At 31.8% G+C, this 16532-nt stretch overlaps 1 protein-coding gene across 2 annotated transcripts in view; it reads right to left on the reverse strand.

Annotated features, from left to right (window-relative positions):
• PARP8 (poly(ADP-ribose) polymerase family member 8) overlaps positions 1-16532 on the reverse strand; it is a 229707-nt gene that overhangs the window by 61827 nt on the left and 151348 nt on the right. For both annotated transcript variants that reach the window (XM_074282550.1, XM_074282549.1), the window contains exons 9-11: positions 7276-7336; positions 6646-6736; positions 1797-1863 (exon numbers count right to left, since the gene is read on the reverse strand). In XM_074282550.1, the coding sequence (XP_074138651.1) occupies positions 1797-1863; positions 6646-6736; positions 7276-7336 (219 nt within the window). The remainder of the gene's footprint in view (positions 1-1796; positions 1864-6645; positions 6737-7275; positions 7337-16532) is intronic.

Below are 16532 nucleotides of genomic sequence, written 5' to 3' on the forward strand. Positions count from 1 at the left end.
CAGGTTTAGAGCTCATGATTTGGGACTTAAGGGTTCAGTGATTATTCTTTCCACTTCATCACAAGAATTCAGGATACTCAGGAATAATATGTGAATGTGAAGCAGCAAATATATAATAATGTCTCTGTCATAAATAATGCAGAGAGAATGCCACCAAATCTTTTTTGGCTTCAGCAAAGCAGTCGATGTGCTAATGGCAAAAGATCAATGATGTTTATCACTCTATGAAAAAAAACAAACATGGTTTAACCATTTAGATGAGAATATTTGCAAAGCAGGACACTATTTTTTGCTTTTGTAAGCTGTATATATGGAAAGTTTTCAGTGACTTCAGTGATGACTCAAAATCATTATTACTCATTTCTACTCTTATACTGTGTCAGATGTGAAACAATATCCTTTGTATTTGAAGATATAGGGTTAATGTTATTTACACTAAATAGTGAATATCTACTATACAATTTGTTTCCATAAAATTTTAATTCATTTCTTCACTATCAAAAATTGTCAAAAATCTGATTTTTCTTGAGCAGCATGATAACTGTGGAAATATGTATAGAAGAACTGTACATATGTAATATATATTGGATTATTTACCATCTAAGGAAGGAGATGGGGGAAGGGAAGCAGAAAAAAATTTTGGAACAAAATTTTACAAGGGTGAATGCTGAAAACTATGTATATGTATTTTGAAAATAAAAAGCTTGAAAAAAATTAAAAAGTAAGCTGTCAAAAGCACCTACCTTTATAAGTCTGCCTACTTCTACCACTTCTAAATTATTGGGGTTTGAAATAAAACTTGTTAGATGTGAAGATACAAGAGTTTATATGCTCTAATTTATAATCTTTCCCACAAAAAAATGAATTACTTTAATAGCAATTTCTTCAACTCAGAAGATTTTGCCTCCTCACTTACAATGTTTCTGTTTTACAGATGCCTAAAGTTGGATTTTCCATTAAAAAGTGAATTACTTATAACAAATGATTTTTTAAATTAAAATGAAAGACAATGTCGTCCAGTGAAGGAGGTTCAGAATCAGAGAACTGGATTCATGCCTTCTTACTGAATTTCCTAAGTGGACGGTATCAAATTGAAATAGAAACAGATCTCTGAAAGCTTCATATTTACTTAGCAAATCACAAATGACCATTATCTTTGTTGATGGTATTTTTATTTGTTTTGACATTTTCCAATTACATTTTAATCTAATTCAAAGAGGGAATTTTACAGTCCAAGTGGAATGTTTGACAACACTGCCTAGACAATTTGTTAAGATTGTATATTATATACAATTACTTATCTAAGTTTTCATTATACATTATTTTAAGAAGCTTTCATATCAGGAATTCCCCAAACTGCTAAAAGGGTATATTTATTGAATTAATACATCAAATAACATCACCATTTAAAAAGTAATTGACAAGAGTTTATGTTCTTATTCCTTTATTTATTGAGAAGACATCCCGATTAAGTTAATCAAATCAGAGTTGCAAAAAAAGTATTAACATCTGTACTTTCTCAATCAACCAGAGAATGTAGAATAAGTGTAACAAGCCCTTGAAAAAAGCTGGATAAACTGGAAAGAGCTTGCTTTCCATTAAGGTACTTAGTGGTGGATGAAGGGGTATATAAATCTGTTCCTAAGGTTCTGATTAGTTATGACCTTATGACAGAATCTCCCTTACTCAAAAAAAAAAAAAAAAAAAAAAAAAAACCCTCTCACTGATTTCAAGTAGGAAAATGAGCACTAACCAAATCCTTTCCAATAAAAGTTATTTTTCTTCTTTAAACTTACTTTTTTAATTGATGTCCCAATCCAAATCTTTCTTTTGTGGAAATTTGAAATACATCCACAGTAGGCACTGGAAAAAAAAAATCAAGTTCAAAATCTTTATGCTTTAATACATAGTCATTATTCTCTTCCATTTTAAATGACCATGTTCTTGGAGTCCTAAAATCTGGTCAGAACACAGAACTTATTGTACAGAAATTATTCAGTAATTTAAGAATAGTCAAAACATAGAACAGACTTCTTAAGAAGGTTCTGGATGAGATGGGTCCCAAGAGCCAAACCCAGGCCCAAGTTCAAGTGGACATTTGTGAATATAATCCAAATAGAAGGCATACAAGAATGAAATAAAATAAAAGCAAAGACAGATTCATGGTGAGACAGAGTTCTGAGGTCTATCCCTTTCAGGTTCAAATGCTTTACAGCTAGAATCCTTATATACCCCATAAGACCAGAGACACTGTGGTCTAACAGGCATTCACTCTGAGCACAGTAGCTACTTAATACATGTTTGCTGAATAGAACTAGAAAGTCATATAAATCTATTATTTTGCTTTGATGGCAACAGCTTCAAAGGAATATCAAGTCTTTTTGTGAATGGAAAAGTCATTATAGACTGAATCTGGATTTTGGGGGCAGATATATAAAAACATTATTTCACTGCATAATTCTTTGTCCTGACTTGGAGTCAATATCCAGGTAAACAAGCAAAATAAAGCTTAATAATAGTTTGTGTCCACTATGAGTAACTGACATATATCTGACACATAGTCAGGTGAGGACTGAGTCCTCAACTGTCATATAGGCACCCAGAACCATGAGTGCTAAGTACAGGATAGACTCCATTTTACCACACAGAAAATGTATAACACATTCAAGACTTGCAGGACATATAAAGACAAAAATACAAAGCACTCAAATAGCCTCTCAATTCTTCTAGGAATAGAACTGAATTTAGGGAGTGGCTCTTGAGACAGTAAGAAATTATAGGTCCTTTAAATTTGGAAAAGGATATATATATATATATTTTGGTTTAAAAAAAAACCATCCGTTTATCTCACTGCCCTTCCTTCCATATCACTGAGCAAACACAAATAAAAAAATAAAATACCTGACATATAGTTGCATATTCCCAGGGGAAGAATTAAATTTCTACATTGGCCATCTTTAAAAATGTATTTTTTCCTTCTGGATTTTAAATGTGAGATGGACAATGTCTTTCATTTTCATTCTTTTGCATTTCAATCAATTTTAAAATCTTTCAAAGTTACCCATAATGTTATAGTAAAATTGTTGTAGTTGTACTCAATTCATTCTGCTTTAATTTATATTGGGCATCTATGTTTCCTTGAACTAACATTTGCTTTGGCACACTAATATTCTATTACATTCACATACTACAATTTAGCCATACTCCAACAGAAGAACAAATTTTTCCTACTTTATACAAAAAGAACTACTAGAATATTTTTGTATATAAGTCCTTCTCTTCTTTGATGTCTTTGAAGATACAACCTCACTTGTGATATGCCTAGGCCAAAAAAAATATACATTTTAGTAAATTTGGAGAGTATAGTTCAAAATATTTTCTGGAATGGCTGAACCAATTGACATCTTTACCTATAGTACACTAGTGTCTCAGTTTTCTCCACAGCCTTTCTAACATTTGTTATTTTACTTTCCTGGTTACCAGTCTTAAAACCTCAAACCTCAATGCTACTTAATTTTCACTGATCTCATTATTAGCAGTTAGGCTATTTTTTATATAGTTGTTGGTGGCTTCAATTACTTTCTTTGACGTTTCATAATTATATAAATTTGAATCTGTCCTTGAAATAACATGGAAAAGAGACTTTTCTTAGAGAAAGTCACTGATAGTTTATCCAATAGACTAATTTTTATTGTATGAGATTTGTATGAACAAAACCTTTTTTAACTTTATATATTCAAATGCTATTTTAAATGATTCTCTCCATTGCTTGTTCAGTCATGAAATCTTCTCTATAGATCCATAAAGCACATTTTTCTCTGAGCTTCAAATTTTGTTATGAGGTCATCTTCTATATCTACTCAGGTAATCATTGAGAATTTATATTGATTTATAATATAAGGGCTTGGTCTTTACTCAATTTTTTTTCTGGAAGACTGACAGATTTTCCCAAAAGATTTTTCTAAAATAATTAATCCTTCCCAAAGTAGCTAGAATGTTTGGGGTTTTGAACATTATTTCTCTATTTCTCTATTCAATGTATCTAATTCTCTCTATCTTTCACACACACACACACACACACACACACACACACACACACACACACATTAATGGTTACTCTTTTATAATATAGTGTGAGATCTGGTCATGATATATACCCTTCCTTCTCACTTATTTCATTATTATCCTTGAGATTCTTGAACTTTTGTTCATCCATATGAATTTCACTTTTTTTAGCTCTATAAAATATTTCTTCAGAAATTTAATTGGTAGAGAACTGAACAAGTAAATTAATTTAGATGTCATGTTTATTATACTGGTTTTATCTACCCAAGAGTAATCAATGTTTTTCTTATAATTATTTCAATTAAATGTAGTTAACTATTTAAGCTTCTCTAAGTACATCAACAGATCTGTAAAAAGTTATTCTTTTTTTGCCTCTTCCAATGCTTATTTCCTCAATTTCTTCTTCTTGTTTTATAACATTATGTTTAAAACATAGTGGTAATAATGGATATACTGGATTTAATCATGATGACTTAGAACATTTTTAAAATCTGTAATGTATAATGCTTGTTCTTTATTATAGATACATATTATTTACTATATTGTGGTATAGAAAATCAAACTAATTGATTACTATGATTTCTAAAGTTTTTAATAGAAACTGGTTTGGCAATTTTGTCAAAAGGTTTTTCTTCACTAAGAGCAGAGGTTCTTAAACTTTTGTATTTGGACCCATTTAACTGATTGCTTAAGGCCAAGGAAATGTACTGAGAACATTTTTAAATGAATAAAACAAAATATATAGAGACTATAATTGTGTTGAATAGTTGCCAAATACTAAAAATAAAAACCAAAATACTAGTTTATGGCCTCAGATTAAGAACTCTTACTCTTAAAAAAATGAAGATTAATGAATATAAATATTTCAAAGCACAATGGGGTAGAGACGGAATTATTCATGAAATAATATTAGGAGAAGGAACAATCTGAAAGTTGAATTTTTTGACAAATAAAACAAAATATGACTTTAAACTGAAAGTATTAATCATATCAAATCAATAAATATTTACTGAGCATGCAGGACATTTACAATATTGTGTCTGCTTTGAGGGAGGAAGAGAGTGATAAAAAAAACAAATTAAAAAACCCAATCCAAATCCCTAACCTTTAAGGAGCAAAATTAGAAAGAAATTTAGAAAGTTGGAAAGAAAAGTTCCCTAAGTGTGATCCATAAATCTATAGAATACATTACCCTAAGAAGGGTATAGATTACAATTATAGCCAGGTTCAAGAAGTCAGAAAAAATCATGAAAGAATCATAGAATTTTAATGTTAGGATGGGCCTTAGAGATTATCTAATCCAATACCTCTTTTTCCAGATCAATAAAGTGAGAAAAAAAGTTAATCCACCCAAATCACATAGAAGTCAATTTGTACTGATGTCCAAACAAGACTGTCAAGAGTTCCTTTACAGTTGGCAATTGAGTCTCAAAGAAATCTCAGACCCTAATGCTAGATGACAATTTATTGCATTCACATATATCTAGAGTGTTCTTGAGAAACTTTTCCCAAATCATTTTAATTTTAGGGGAAAAAAAGACTATGACTTGATATCTGACCAAGTCCCTTCTTCCTGTTTGATAAATTCCAGTGGCTATCTATTACTTTCAGGATTAAACATTAAATCTGTCTGAAATTCAAATTCCTTCACAACCTGAGCTCTTCTAACCTTTACAGTATTTCTGAACACCTTATTCCATCACACCCACCCCTTTACACCCTGTTCAGAGACCCTAGCATCATTGTTGTTCTTCCTAAGATATTTTCAGTGACTGGTCCCTTTTTTCTTGATTTTCCTCAGGCCTCAGAAAAAAGCCCCACCCTTTTACAGGAAGCCTTTTTGAATACCCTTTAATTCTACTACCTTTATTATGTATTCATTTTTATCTCCAATTTGCTTTCTATAAAAATAGATCTTTTATATATAATTGCTTTTCCTGTTGTCTCCATGACTAGAGTACAAGCTTGTTGAGAGCAGGGAGTTTCCTTTCCCTTTCTTTGCATCTGCAACATTTAATACAGTGCCTGGCACATAATAGGCTCTTAATAAATATTTACAGTCTGACTGAAAGCAATATGAATAGTTATAGGAGAGGGATGAGAATGGAAGGAAATTAAGCCCAATTAGGACGTTATAAATAAAACATGCAAGAGGTCAAGAAGAACTCAAGTAAATTAGTAACTTATTTGTCACTTGTACTATTTACAAACTGGAATCCTCTAGTATAAGAATTCTTTTCTTCATACTATGAACTATTCTTGGAAAATAAAAACAGATACACAACCCTAGCTAACCAAAAAGTCATAGAAAGCTAAATGATTAAGCCTTACAGTAACTGCTTTATAGTAGAATCCTGAGGCTTCTCAAAATCCAGACTATGAAGTACCACAAACATCTGACTCCAATGACCCAATGGTAGATTAAGTTTCTAATTTTAGGCCTCATAACATTTATCAATAATATTAAGTACTGGTTACCCAATATTTAGAGACTGAATCAGAGCATGACTTTCTTATCCCATTAACAATTCAAACTTCAAAAAAAGGAAATAGGCAAAAAAAAAAAAGATTAAAACCAACCTGGGCCATTTAAATATTGTGTAAGTGAACAGTGCAGTCGGACTATTATAGGCTCCGTTCGAATCACATCCCAAGCCACTGCAATCTCTTCCTGAAAAAAGATTGTTTTAAAAAAAAAAAAGAATTAGTCTTTTGATAGAGTTCCTTGAATACTATTTTTCTTTTCAAATATAACTATATAGTCTATATGGTATAAAAATCACAACAGCTTGCAAATAATATCAAACTCTACTATGTTTTCAGGGAAAAAAACAAATTACTCTTAATCTTTGCTTTCCACTTTACAGAGTAAAATAGCAAAACATCTAAGATATACAGAAATGCTACAACACTATCCCTATAAATTTCAGAAACTATTAAAAGATACCACAGTAAAGTAGAGATTTTCATTACTCAAACCACCCAGTGTATGTTTTTTCTCCACAAATCACTTTAACAAGGAAGATAAAGCAAATGCCATATAATCTATGCAATGGAGTAATGGAGTGATTTACATATTTTTAAAAATTTAAAATATAATATATAAGGAAGGAATATCAATGAACAGTGTGACCATCTAAACCAAAGCTCCAAAACATTAACAAATAAGAAAATATTTTAAAGTTTGTCAAATCTATTACAGATACTTACATCAAGAAAGCTAACATCAATATGCAGATCAATATCTACATCATCAATGGCTCCATATTCCCTGGAAGTAAAGATAAACATAAATTGCTCAACCTTCCCAAACAGTTTAATTCTTCTTGGATAGTTGAAACCAGAATTATTACTTCCAAAATGTGTATAAGGTTCTCTCCTCTAAAAGATTTTTTTAAGTTCTAATCTTTGTATTAGTATGCCAAGAGTTTAATGGATAATAAACATACAATTTGTTCATTCACTGATTTCTTCATATGCATACGTACATAAAAATATCTTACACAGAGACACATATAAGATGCTTGCCACATTGAAAGATCTCTGATTTGAAGTTTCAAACATTACTAGCTTTTTCTTTTAAACTTTATAAACTCAAGCTCTTTCTTACTAATGAAGATTTTGTGTGAATGAGGACTATAAACTCCAAAGGTAGGGTGGATAAGAAACAAGCTGTTGTGATGCTAATAAAGTATTTTAATATTAGACAAATTAGATCAGAGGAAAGATTAGATAAAATACTTTTTTGAAAAGTACTTTTCAAAAAATCTCTTTCAGAAGCACCTCTAGAAGTATGCAATCCACATTCACTTATCTACTGTAAAAGGCAAGCTTAACCCATACCTTCACTAAGAACTATTTTTGTAAAATTATCAGAATTGTAATAATAGTCTACAGTTATAGATACTTACTATGCATCAGAGAGAACACAAAGAACATTATGATTATTATTTTATTTGATCTTCACAAGAAGCCTGGGAATTTTTTACCATTATGCCATTTTACAGATGAGGAAAATGAAGCACTCAGAGGTTAATTGACTTAACCTCAGCTTAAAAGTGTCTGAAGCCATATTGAACTTGAGTTCTCCTGAATCCAGGTCTAGCATTTTATCTACTGTGCCAGGCAAAGAGTGAGAATAGGAAAAGATTCCAGAATGAGGACATACATCCCAGTTTGTTGAGTACTTTGGAAAGTCATAGGGAATTTTAGGCAATACATGAGGATACAGAGTATCAAGAGATCAGCAGAAATAGAAAAGAGGAAAGAGAATAAGAAATAATGTGGAGGGATGACAAGGCCAAAAATCACTTATACTAAAGTTACCACTTTAAAACATGTGCTGGGGGGAAGTCTAAACCAGAGGAAAGACTCAGTACTAATTCTGAAGACAATTTATTTCAAATTCTTCTAATTCATCAAAATAAAATGACAAGTACACCCTCTTTCAATTTTCCCTTTCCTCATTTCCCTGCCCTACCATAGCTAAAAGCAAAAACAAATTCAACATATATTTATTAATTGCCTAATAGGTACAAAACACTTAGACACCCCTAAAGGAAAGAAAGAGATTTTCCATCTTCACCTCCCTTTAACATAAGCAAAATAGAGTGTACTATGAAACTCATAGCATAGTTCCATTAGAATATAATCCCTCAGAATGGCAAGAGTCTACTTGAATTCAATATGTCATGCTCTTTTGTGTTAAATGATAATATAAATCAGTTGCTGATAAAGAAACAGTAATTTTTTCCTTATTCTAAGGCTGTCAAGAATGTCATCTGTCCAGTGAATTAGCAGGAAACTCAGCATAGAAAACCATTTAAAACATAACATTAAATGGGTCTAATATTCTGTCTACGTTTCCATTTGATTTAACATTTATTAACTACAGGCATCCTACTGTGCTGGGTCTATAAATTCAAAACATAAGCTAGTCCCTGTTCTCAGCATTTACAATCTTCTGCATAAAACGGTAAGACATACAAAGATATTTAAATAAAATATAACTTGAAAAGGAGAAGAAAAAAAATGGATAAGGGGAAGAGAAAGACCTGTAGAGATGCCGTCTATGGCCCAAAAGAAACTGAGGATTCTAAAAAATAAATGTGATGCAGAGATAGACTCTAGGCATATGAGATTCATGAGCCAAAAGATGAATTGATGACTTAAGGGAATAGATCTTGGGATATTTTGCTTGGAACAGAAAGAAGGTTTCCATAATGTTTGCAAAAATAAGTAGGGAGCAGACTACAAAAGGCTTGAAATATAATTTAGCCTGTAGACAACAGGAGATACAAGATTTTGGAGCAGGAGTATGATATAGTAAAACCTGTGCACAGGAAAAGTTATTCTGCAAATTATTTGGTTTAACAATTATGATGGCTGATTCTATGAATTTTTTAAAATGAAATTTACAAGTTAGTCAACAGCAAAATCATACTATTCTTGTACTCAAAGCCACAGTACTTACAAATTGGGATTATAGCATAATACTTAAATGGGTAAATGTTAAAAATCTAACAATTTCATGGACTTAAGACTACAATTCTCCCCAGTAAGTTTTTTGGGGCTTCCAAGGAACTAGAAAACAGTAGTTAAAGGGCTGAGCAAAATCATACATCTTGGTATTCTGCTCATCATGTAAAAAGGTCATAAAATAATAATAATTTTAAAAAGCCCAACATTTATTTAACATTTACTATGTGTTAGGCACTATACAAATGCTTTAAAAATATTAGCTCATTTGGTACACACAACAAAAAACGAAAATAAGTGCTATTATTATACCCTATTTTACAATCCAAGAAAAGTAAGGATATGAAAGTCATGTGCCATGGCTGAGGTCACACAGCTAATTAAGTGTTTGAGTTGATATTTGAACTCCCATCTTCCTGTCTCTAGATCTAATACTTTACGTGCCACATAACTGCCAAGAGCAAATGTGAAGTGATGCTGAGAGATGGAACTGACAGAGCTCACCTGATCCAACTTTCTCCAGAAGGGAGAAAGGAGGTTAACTTACTTTACCTAAATTAGCACAGATAGAAAATGACAGAAGCAGTATTTGAACCCAACTCACACATATGATACCATATTCATTTCACATCTTTCCTACTATATTATCTCTGCATATCTGGAGAGATTAATATTAACATCAGATTCAATATAATTTTCTTCTATGATTATCCTAAATCCCCTAATTGACAATATTGACAATAATTCTTAGGTTACATATAAGGCCTTCTTTTTACAACTTCAAAATGCATGTAACCTTAGTACCTAATATTATGGAGGCAGCTAGGTGCATAGTGGATAGAGCACTGACTCTCAAGTCAGAAGGATCTGAGTTCAAATTCTCAACTAGCTGATACTAGCAGTGTAACCCTAGGCAAGTTACTTAATCCCAACTTCTTTCTTCAGCCACCCCTCCCAAAAAAATCCTAATATTATGCAATATTTGTTTTAGTTTGTTATTTACCCACTAGATAGCTCCATAAGGGTGCTCCTTACTTTGTACAACTTTGTAACACTTAGAAGAGTATTATGAACACCAAAAACTTTTGCACTTATTTATGTTCCTTTCTTCATTTCTTTCTTTCTTTGATCATTCCTTTATTGATTTATTTGGTGTAATTATACGTGTATCTTTACTCCCCCAATGAAATGTAATCTTTTTTGAGGATACCAGCTATTTCTATTTGATTTTTGCATGCCTAGCAACAAAATGACAAGATGATTGCAAGTATTTGTAAAATATTTTATTGATGGATTGATAGCCTCAAGTAATATTGTTTTGATTAACAAACTGAACTATGCTTGATGAGAAGGCTCTGGCAGACTTTCCAAAATGTAAGTTATTAATGGTATATTCAACCCAACTTAAGAGTTTCTTTATCACCTAGGGAAGAGCATCATTATGGAACAGTTGCACTTAAACCTGGATTCAAATTTACCTGTGACATGTATAATCTGTGTGATCTGGGACAAGACAATTTATCTCTTTTGAATTTAGTTTTCTCATCTGTAAGATAGAGATTTTGGATTAGCATGGTGTTTGGGATCCCATCTAATTACACATGTATAAGTCTATGTCTCATGAATTTCATATTGAAATCTTGGAATTTAGCTAGCCTGTATATATATATGAATTTTATGAATAGATGTCAATATCAAAATATGGCAAATGCTTCAAATGTGATTTTACTCAAATCTGAGCTTCTGTATAAACAAATTAATATTTTATTTTTCAATTTTGATACTTAAAATCTTATAAATTGGTTTATATCACAAGAAATTTCTCAATTTTTGTAGTACCTCTAAAGAATATTTCATAATATAACTTTAAGAAATCTTCTAGCAAGCCTGGCAAAACTGACCGACTAGTTATATAAGTGAATCCCTAGGGAGTAAATCAAAATTGACCCCTGATCCTAATTAAAAATGTCCAACTCAAATCTAATCAAATTTCTAAATCTCTAGAGAAATGATGAAACATTAATGGGGAAAAATGCCTCCCCTGTACCCTAATCCTCTCATCCCTATCACCAATAAACCATAGGAACACAGACCTAAAGATCAAAGGGACTTTAGAAGCCATTTAGTTCAAGACTTTGCCAGATAAATAAGTGGAAGCTCACAGACTTTCATATTTATTTAAATAAATGTGAAATGCTTGGATATTTTTTCACTATTCATTAATAAAAACCTAAGTATATTCCATTTAGAAATAACTCTTAACATTTTATCATTTTGAAGGTAGAGTGCTTTTGATATTTCCTAAAGCAAGAATTGGCAAAGAATAAATTGAGATGTTTTTATTGAAATGAACAAAAATGGGCAGCTAGGTGGTACAGTGGATAGAGCACTGAAATCAGGTGGATCTGAGTTCAAATGTGATCTCAGACACTTAACACTTCCTAATTGTGTGACCCTGGGCAAGTCACTTAACCCCAAGTACCTGAGGGGAAAAAAAGAAAAACAAAAATAATATTACCCAGATTTAGTACATGAACATTTGTTATCTAACTGAGGATAATATGACAAAGAACAATGAAATGAAAGATGAATTGGAGCAGCAACACATCTACCTAAAAGCATTCTAAAATGGAATTATTTTATCATTTGGAATTTAAGATGCGTACACATATACACACACAGGAGTTTGTTTTTTTTGCGTGTTTTGTAGGAGGGGGAGGGAGGGGGATTTGTTGGCTTCTTATTTTGGCACTTGAGGAAGGCTAATTCTTCTCTGACCACACTTCCTCATCTGGTCTAACGTCCCCTTCCATCTGCCTTTCCCTGGAAATTGTCCTAACTTATGCTGGAAATATTCATATCTTAGATCTTTACAGAAAGAATGCACTTCAGTGCACCCATGGCATCTTCTTACAACTGACACCTGAGATGAGTGACCAATTAAACATACAAGAATGAAAATCTATCCCTACTCAAAATATTCATTGACCTATTTCTTGAGGGAGTGATCAAAGAACCAGACATATTATTACATAGAAGGAATGAGAGATTAATGGAAACTCGATGTATAAAATCTATGGGTAGCTTCTCACAAGACCATCACTGATCCACTTCCATTTCCTCCCATAATATATAAGACTGCTGAGCTAAGAATTTCAATCCTACTTTATTTGACTGGCCCTATCCTACTCCCAAAATATTTTGTGTATGCCTTAGACTTCCTTCAATTTGCTCAACAGTGAAAACCAATTGGGCTCACAGAATACTGGCCTCTCTGAATTCTTCTCCTTTGACAAAATCTCTTTTAAATGTCCACAAACCACTATGGAAGACAAGAAAATAACCAGACTAAGTAGATGCTGTTAGACATTTCTAATTAAGAGACATCCAAAACAAACAAACAAACAAACAAAAAAAGTAACCACAAAAAGTTGCTAAAAGAAATTATGCTATATGTTTCTTTTAATAGAGTTTTAACATGATGACAAAAAATTATTTTCAATCTCAGAATACTCCTTTGGTTGCTAATTATTATTTCAACTGATTTGGTAAATGTGTTATGTATTTCCTACTCATGCTTTCTAAAATTCTGGGGAGATGAACCCTTAGGTGTATGTACTCAAGCTGAAATGTTCTACTGTCTTTTAATGTCTTCTGAACAGAGAAAGGAGACAAGCAGAAAAGAAGCTGCTGCCTAAATAGAAATTAGGGACTCGAAATTCTGGATACAAGCACTGACACAATCTTTTTTTTTTTTTTTTAAGTATCATGGACCCCTTTAGTCATATGTTGAAATTTATGAATCCCAACTTGGAATACTGATTTTTAATATATAAAATTAACTCCATAGAATTACAAAGAAAAAGAAATATATTGAAGTGGTTATCAAAATATGTGTGTGTACACATAGAAACAAACATCTATATTCATAGCTCCAAAGTAAAGGATAGCAAATTTAGATGCTGAAATTACTTCCCAATGCCTAATCAAGAGATGTGGGTGAGATCTTATCCTTTAGAATAGAGAAATCACTCTCAGGTTATTTCTGGACAAAAGCCAAAATAACAAAAGATGGCAGGATAAAAATTATTAACAGAAAGTAGTCCCATTTGGCTGTAGTTTAGAATATACAAATGGCTGTAAAAACTAGTAAGAGATAGTATTTACATGGCAAATATTTTACAAATATTCTTTCATTTTATATTCTAATAAAAATTTAGGTTGGCAATATATGTTATTATTAAATGCATCCTACAGTTTAAACAACTGAGAGGAACAGAAGTTAAATAACATGCTTATATAGTTACCAAATATCTGAGATGGGATTTGGGCACATACCTTCCTGATTTCAGATCCAGCATTCAATCCACTAAGCCACCTAACTGCCATATTCCCAGATAAGATTAGAATAATAGATTGAGGGTAGTTTGTAGGGAAATTTTTCTAATTTATTTCCACCAAATAAATTCTAATTTATTTGGTAGTAAATGATAAGCAAAGAAACATTTTCACATTCATCTGTGACACTGTGAATATCACACACAGATGATTTATAATAGGACCACCATAGTTGGAATACATAGGAAATCTGTCATTAATATTGGAAATTGGGAAAAGAGAAAGAAGGAACATTTCTGCTCATCTTACCAAGACATAAAAGATCCATTCACTCAATCCTGTATATAAGGAAGAAATATCAGTAAATAAATACTTAGATGCTTTCTTTTCAAAATTATTTGCCAATCATGGGAAAGAACTGCATAATGAAAAACTTAATACATAACAATCTTTTAAGGAATTCCCAATGTAGATAACTTCTACTTTTACATTTCAATAAGCAAACACATCTTAAATGCTTTGTTAAATATTTTGTTCTTCGTTACAAGTTCTTTCTTACCCCCCCTTTACTTCCTGTACAACCAAAAGAATAAGTAGATAGAAATGTTCTATTGCAGAGTAAGGTAGAATGCATGCAGAATTGTAAAGAGGCAAAGACATTAAAAGGTCTGCAATTAACTAGATTCTGCAGGTGTAGATCTGTAAATAGTTACTTTTTTTTTGTTTTTATGCATCACTTCAAAGAATTCACAAATAGCATTGTATATATGCAAAAACTATTTCCATTGTGAATACTATTTTCATATAAATGCCAGTAATTTCACATTCATGCTGAGATGTTACAAAGCGTGATTACAGTTTTGCCCAGATGGAGCCTTTGCAGTCATCAGCTTTGGCTCTGTAGCCTCACAACATGGGAAGAGTGCATAGCAATTGGCAGAATTAAATTGACTGCCTGAATTATGAATGTACTTTGAATAGTGAGAGGCAACCGATTTTACATTATAAAGCACATAAGCTTATAATAACTCAAAATAATCACTTATGCTACACCTTGACCAAATCAATGTTTAGGAAAAAAAAGAAAAAATGAAAACTGTAAGCTAACTAGATAGTATATATTTTATCACACTGGGACCAAGAGCTCAGGCAACTGTCTTTAGAAATTTTAATACCTGTTCCATATCTATATTCTGAACTTCCAAGCTTAAAATTGGGCAACTCTCCTTTTACTTTCACTGATTCAGAATAGTATACTAGAAAGAGTTCTGAATTTAAAATCAGAGGCCCTGACTTTGAATACTCTTTCTACCATTCATCAAGTGACACTGAGCAAGTCATGTAACTTTTGGATAGATTAGCTCTAACTATAAAATAAGGAGACATATCAAGATGCCTCTAAAAGTATTTCTGTGAAATAAATGTATGAATGCATAAAGTAAGTTGTGTTGGCCTTTTATTCCCCTTGAAATTTGGACACAAAATGCTTTCAATAAACAAGTATTTAGTAGCACCAGGCTAGAATTTCATGAATCCTTTCTTTCTCTCTCTCAAAAAAAAAAAAAAAAAAAGAAAAAGAAAAAGAAAAAGAATTACCATCACTTCTCTAAATGTAAACCTTATTAATGGGTCTAATTTATTTAAAGTGGGTGACACCCTAACTGACATTTTGAAAATAAATTTTCTCTGTCATTTAAGGATTAAATATACCAGGCTGTAGGATTTGGAGAGTTTTTTTTTAAACTCTCTAATCCTTAGATTCTTCTTCCCTCCCACATTTTCCAGAAGATAAAGCATGCAACAAACAAGGATATCAGATGACAAACTATTCTCATTATGAAGTTACTTCCACATCAACAGGTCAGAAATGTGTAGACAATCAGGAAGAACTCAATGTTCTCTGACACTTCAAGCTCAGCAGTCTCTGGGTGTGTGCTAAATATGCATTTTAGTGCCTAGTCTGTGAGAAATTTTCAGGGCAGATCCAAGGATTATGAAAATTTGTCAGGCAGAAAGAAATCTTGGCAGACAGGACAATTTTTAGAAATTATATCTAAAGATGCTATAAATTCTTCTAAATAATGAAAAAATTCTAAGTGTTTGCTTTTTTAAAAATGAGAAGAAAATTGCTAATTTGTTTTGTTTGGCTATATATCTTGGTGAAGACTTTTAGTTTTTTTTTTGTTTTCTTAATGTGGAAAGGAGAGAATGCAGACCTGAACTTCAAATAAAATTGAATTTTTTACCTAAATAATGCTAGAAAAGAAAGTCCACATATGCTGATAATCCATTGGCAAATAAAAATATTGTTTGGCATTCAGGTACTGCTAAAAGTAGTGGAACAGAAATGCAACTAAAGGAGAGCTATCCTGTTGCAGTGAATGCCACTTTGATCCTGGGTCCTACCTCATTAGCCCTTACCTTCTCTTGAAAAGATTGAATGAAAAAAAGGACTGCTTTCAAAGACAAGCAGTAAGTTCAGGGGCCTGGTCTTAGAGAATGTTTCAGGGATATATATTTATGTGTGTGTGTATGTGTGTGTGTATGTGTGTGTGTATATGTGTGTGTGTATATATATACATATATATATAATATTTCCAATATATATAATTATTCCAATATGTAATAAAAGACTTTTTTTGGAGACAGTT

The sequence above is a fragment of the Sminthopsis crassicaudata genome, chromosome 1, assembly GCF_048593235.1.
Source record: "Sminthopsis crassicaudata isolate SCR6 chromosome 1, ASM4859323v1, whole genome shotgun sequence".
NCBI classification, from domain to species: Eukaryota; Metazoa; Chordata; class Mammalia; order Dasyuromorphia; family Dasyuridae; genus Sminthopsis; species Sminthopsis crassicaudata.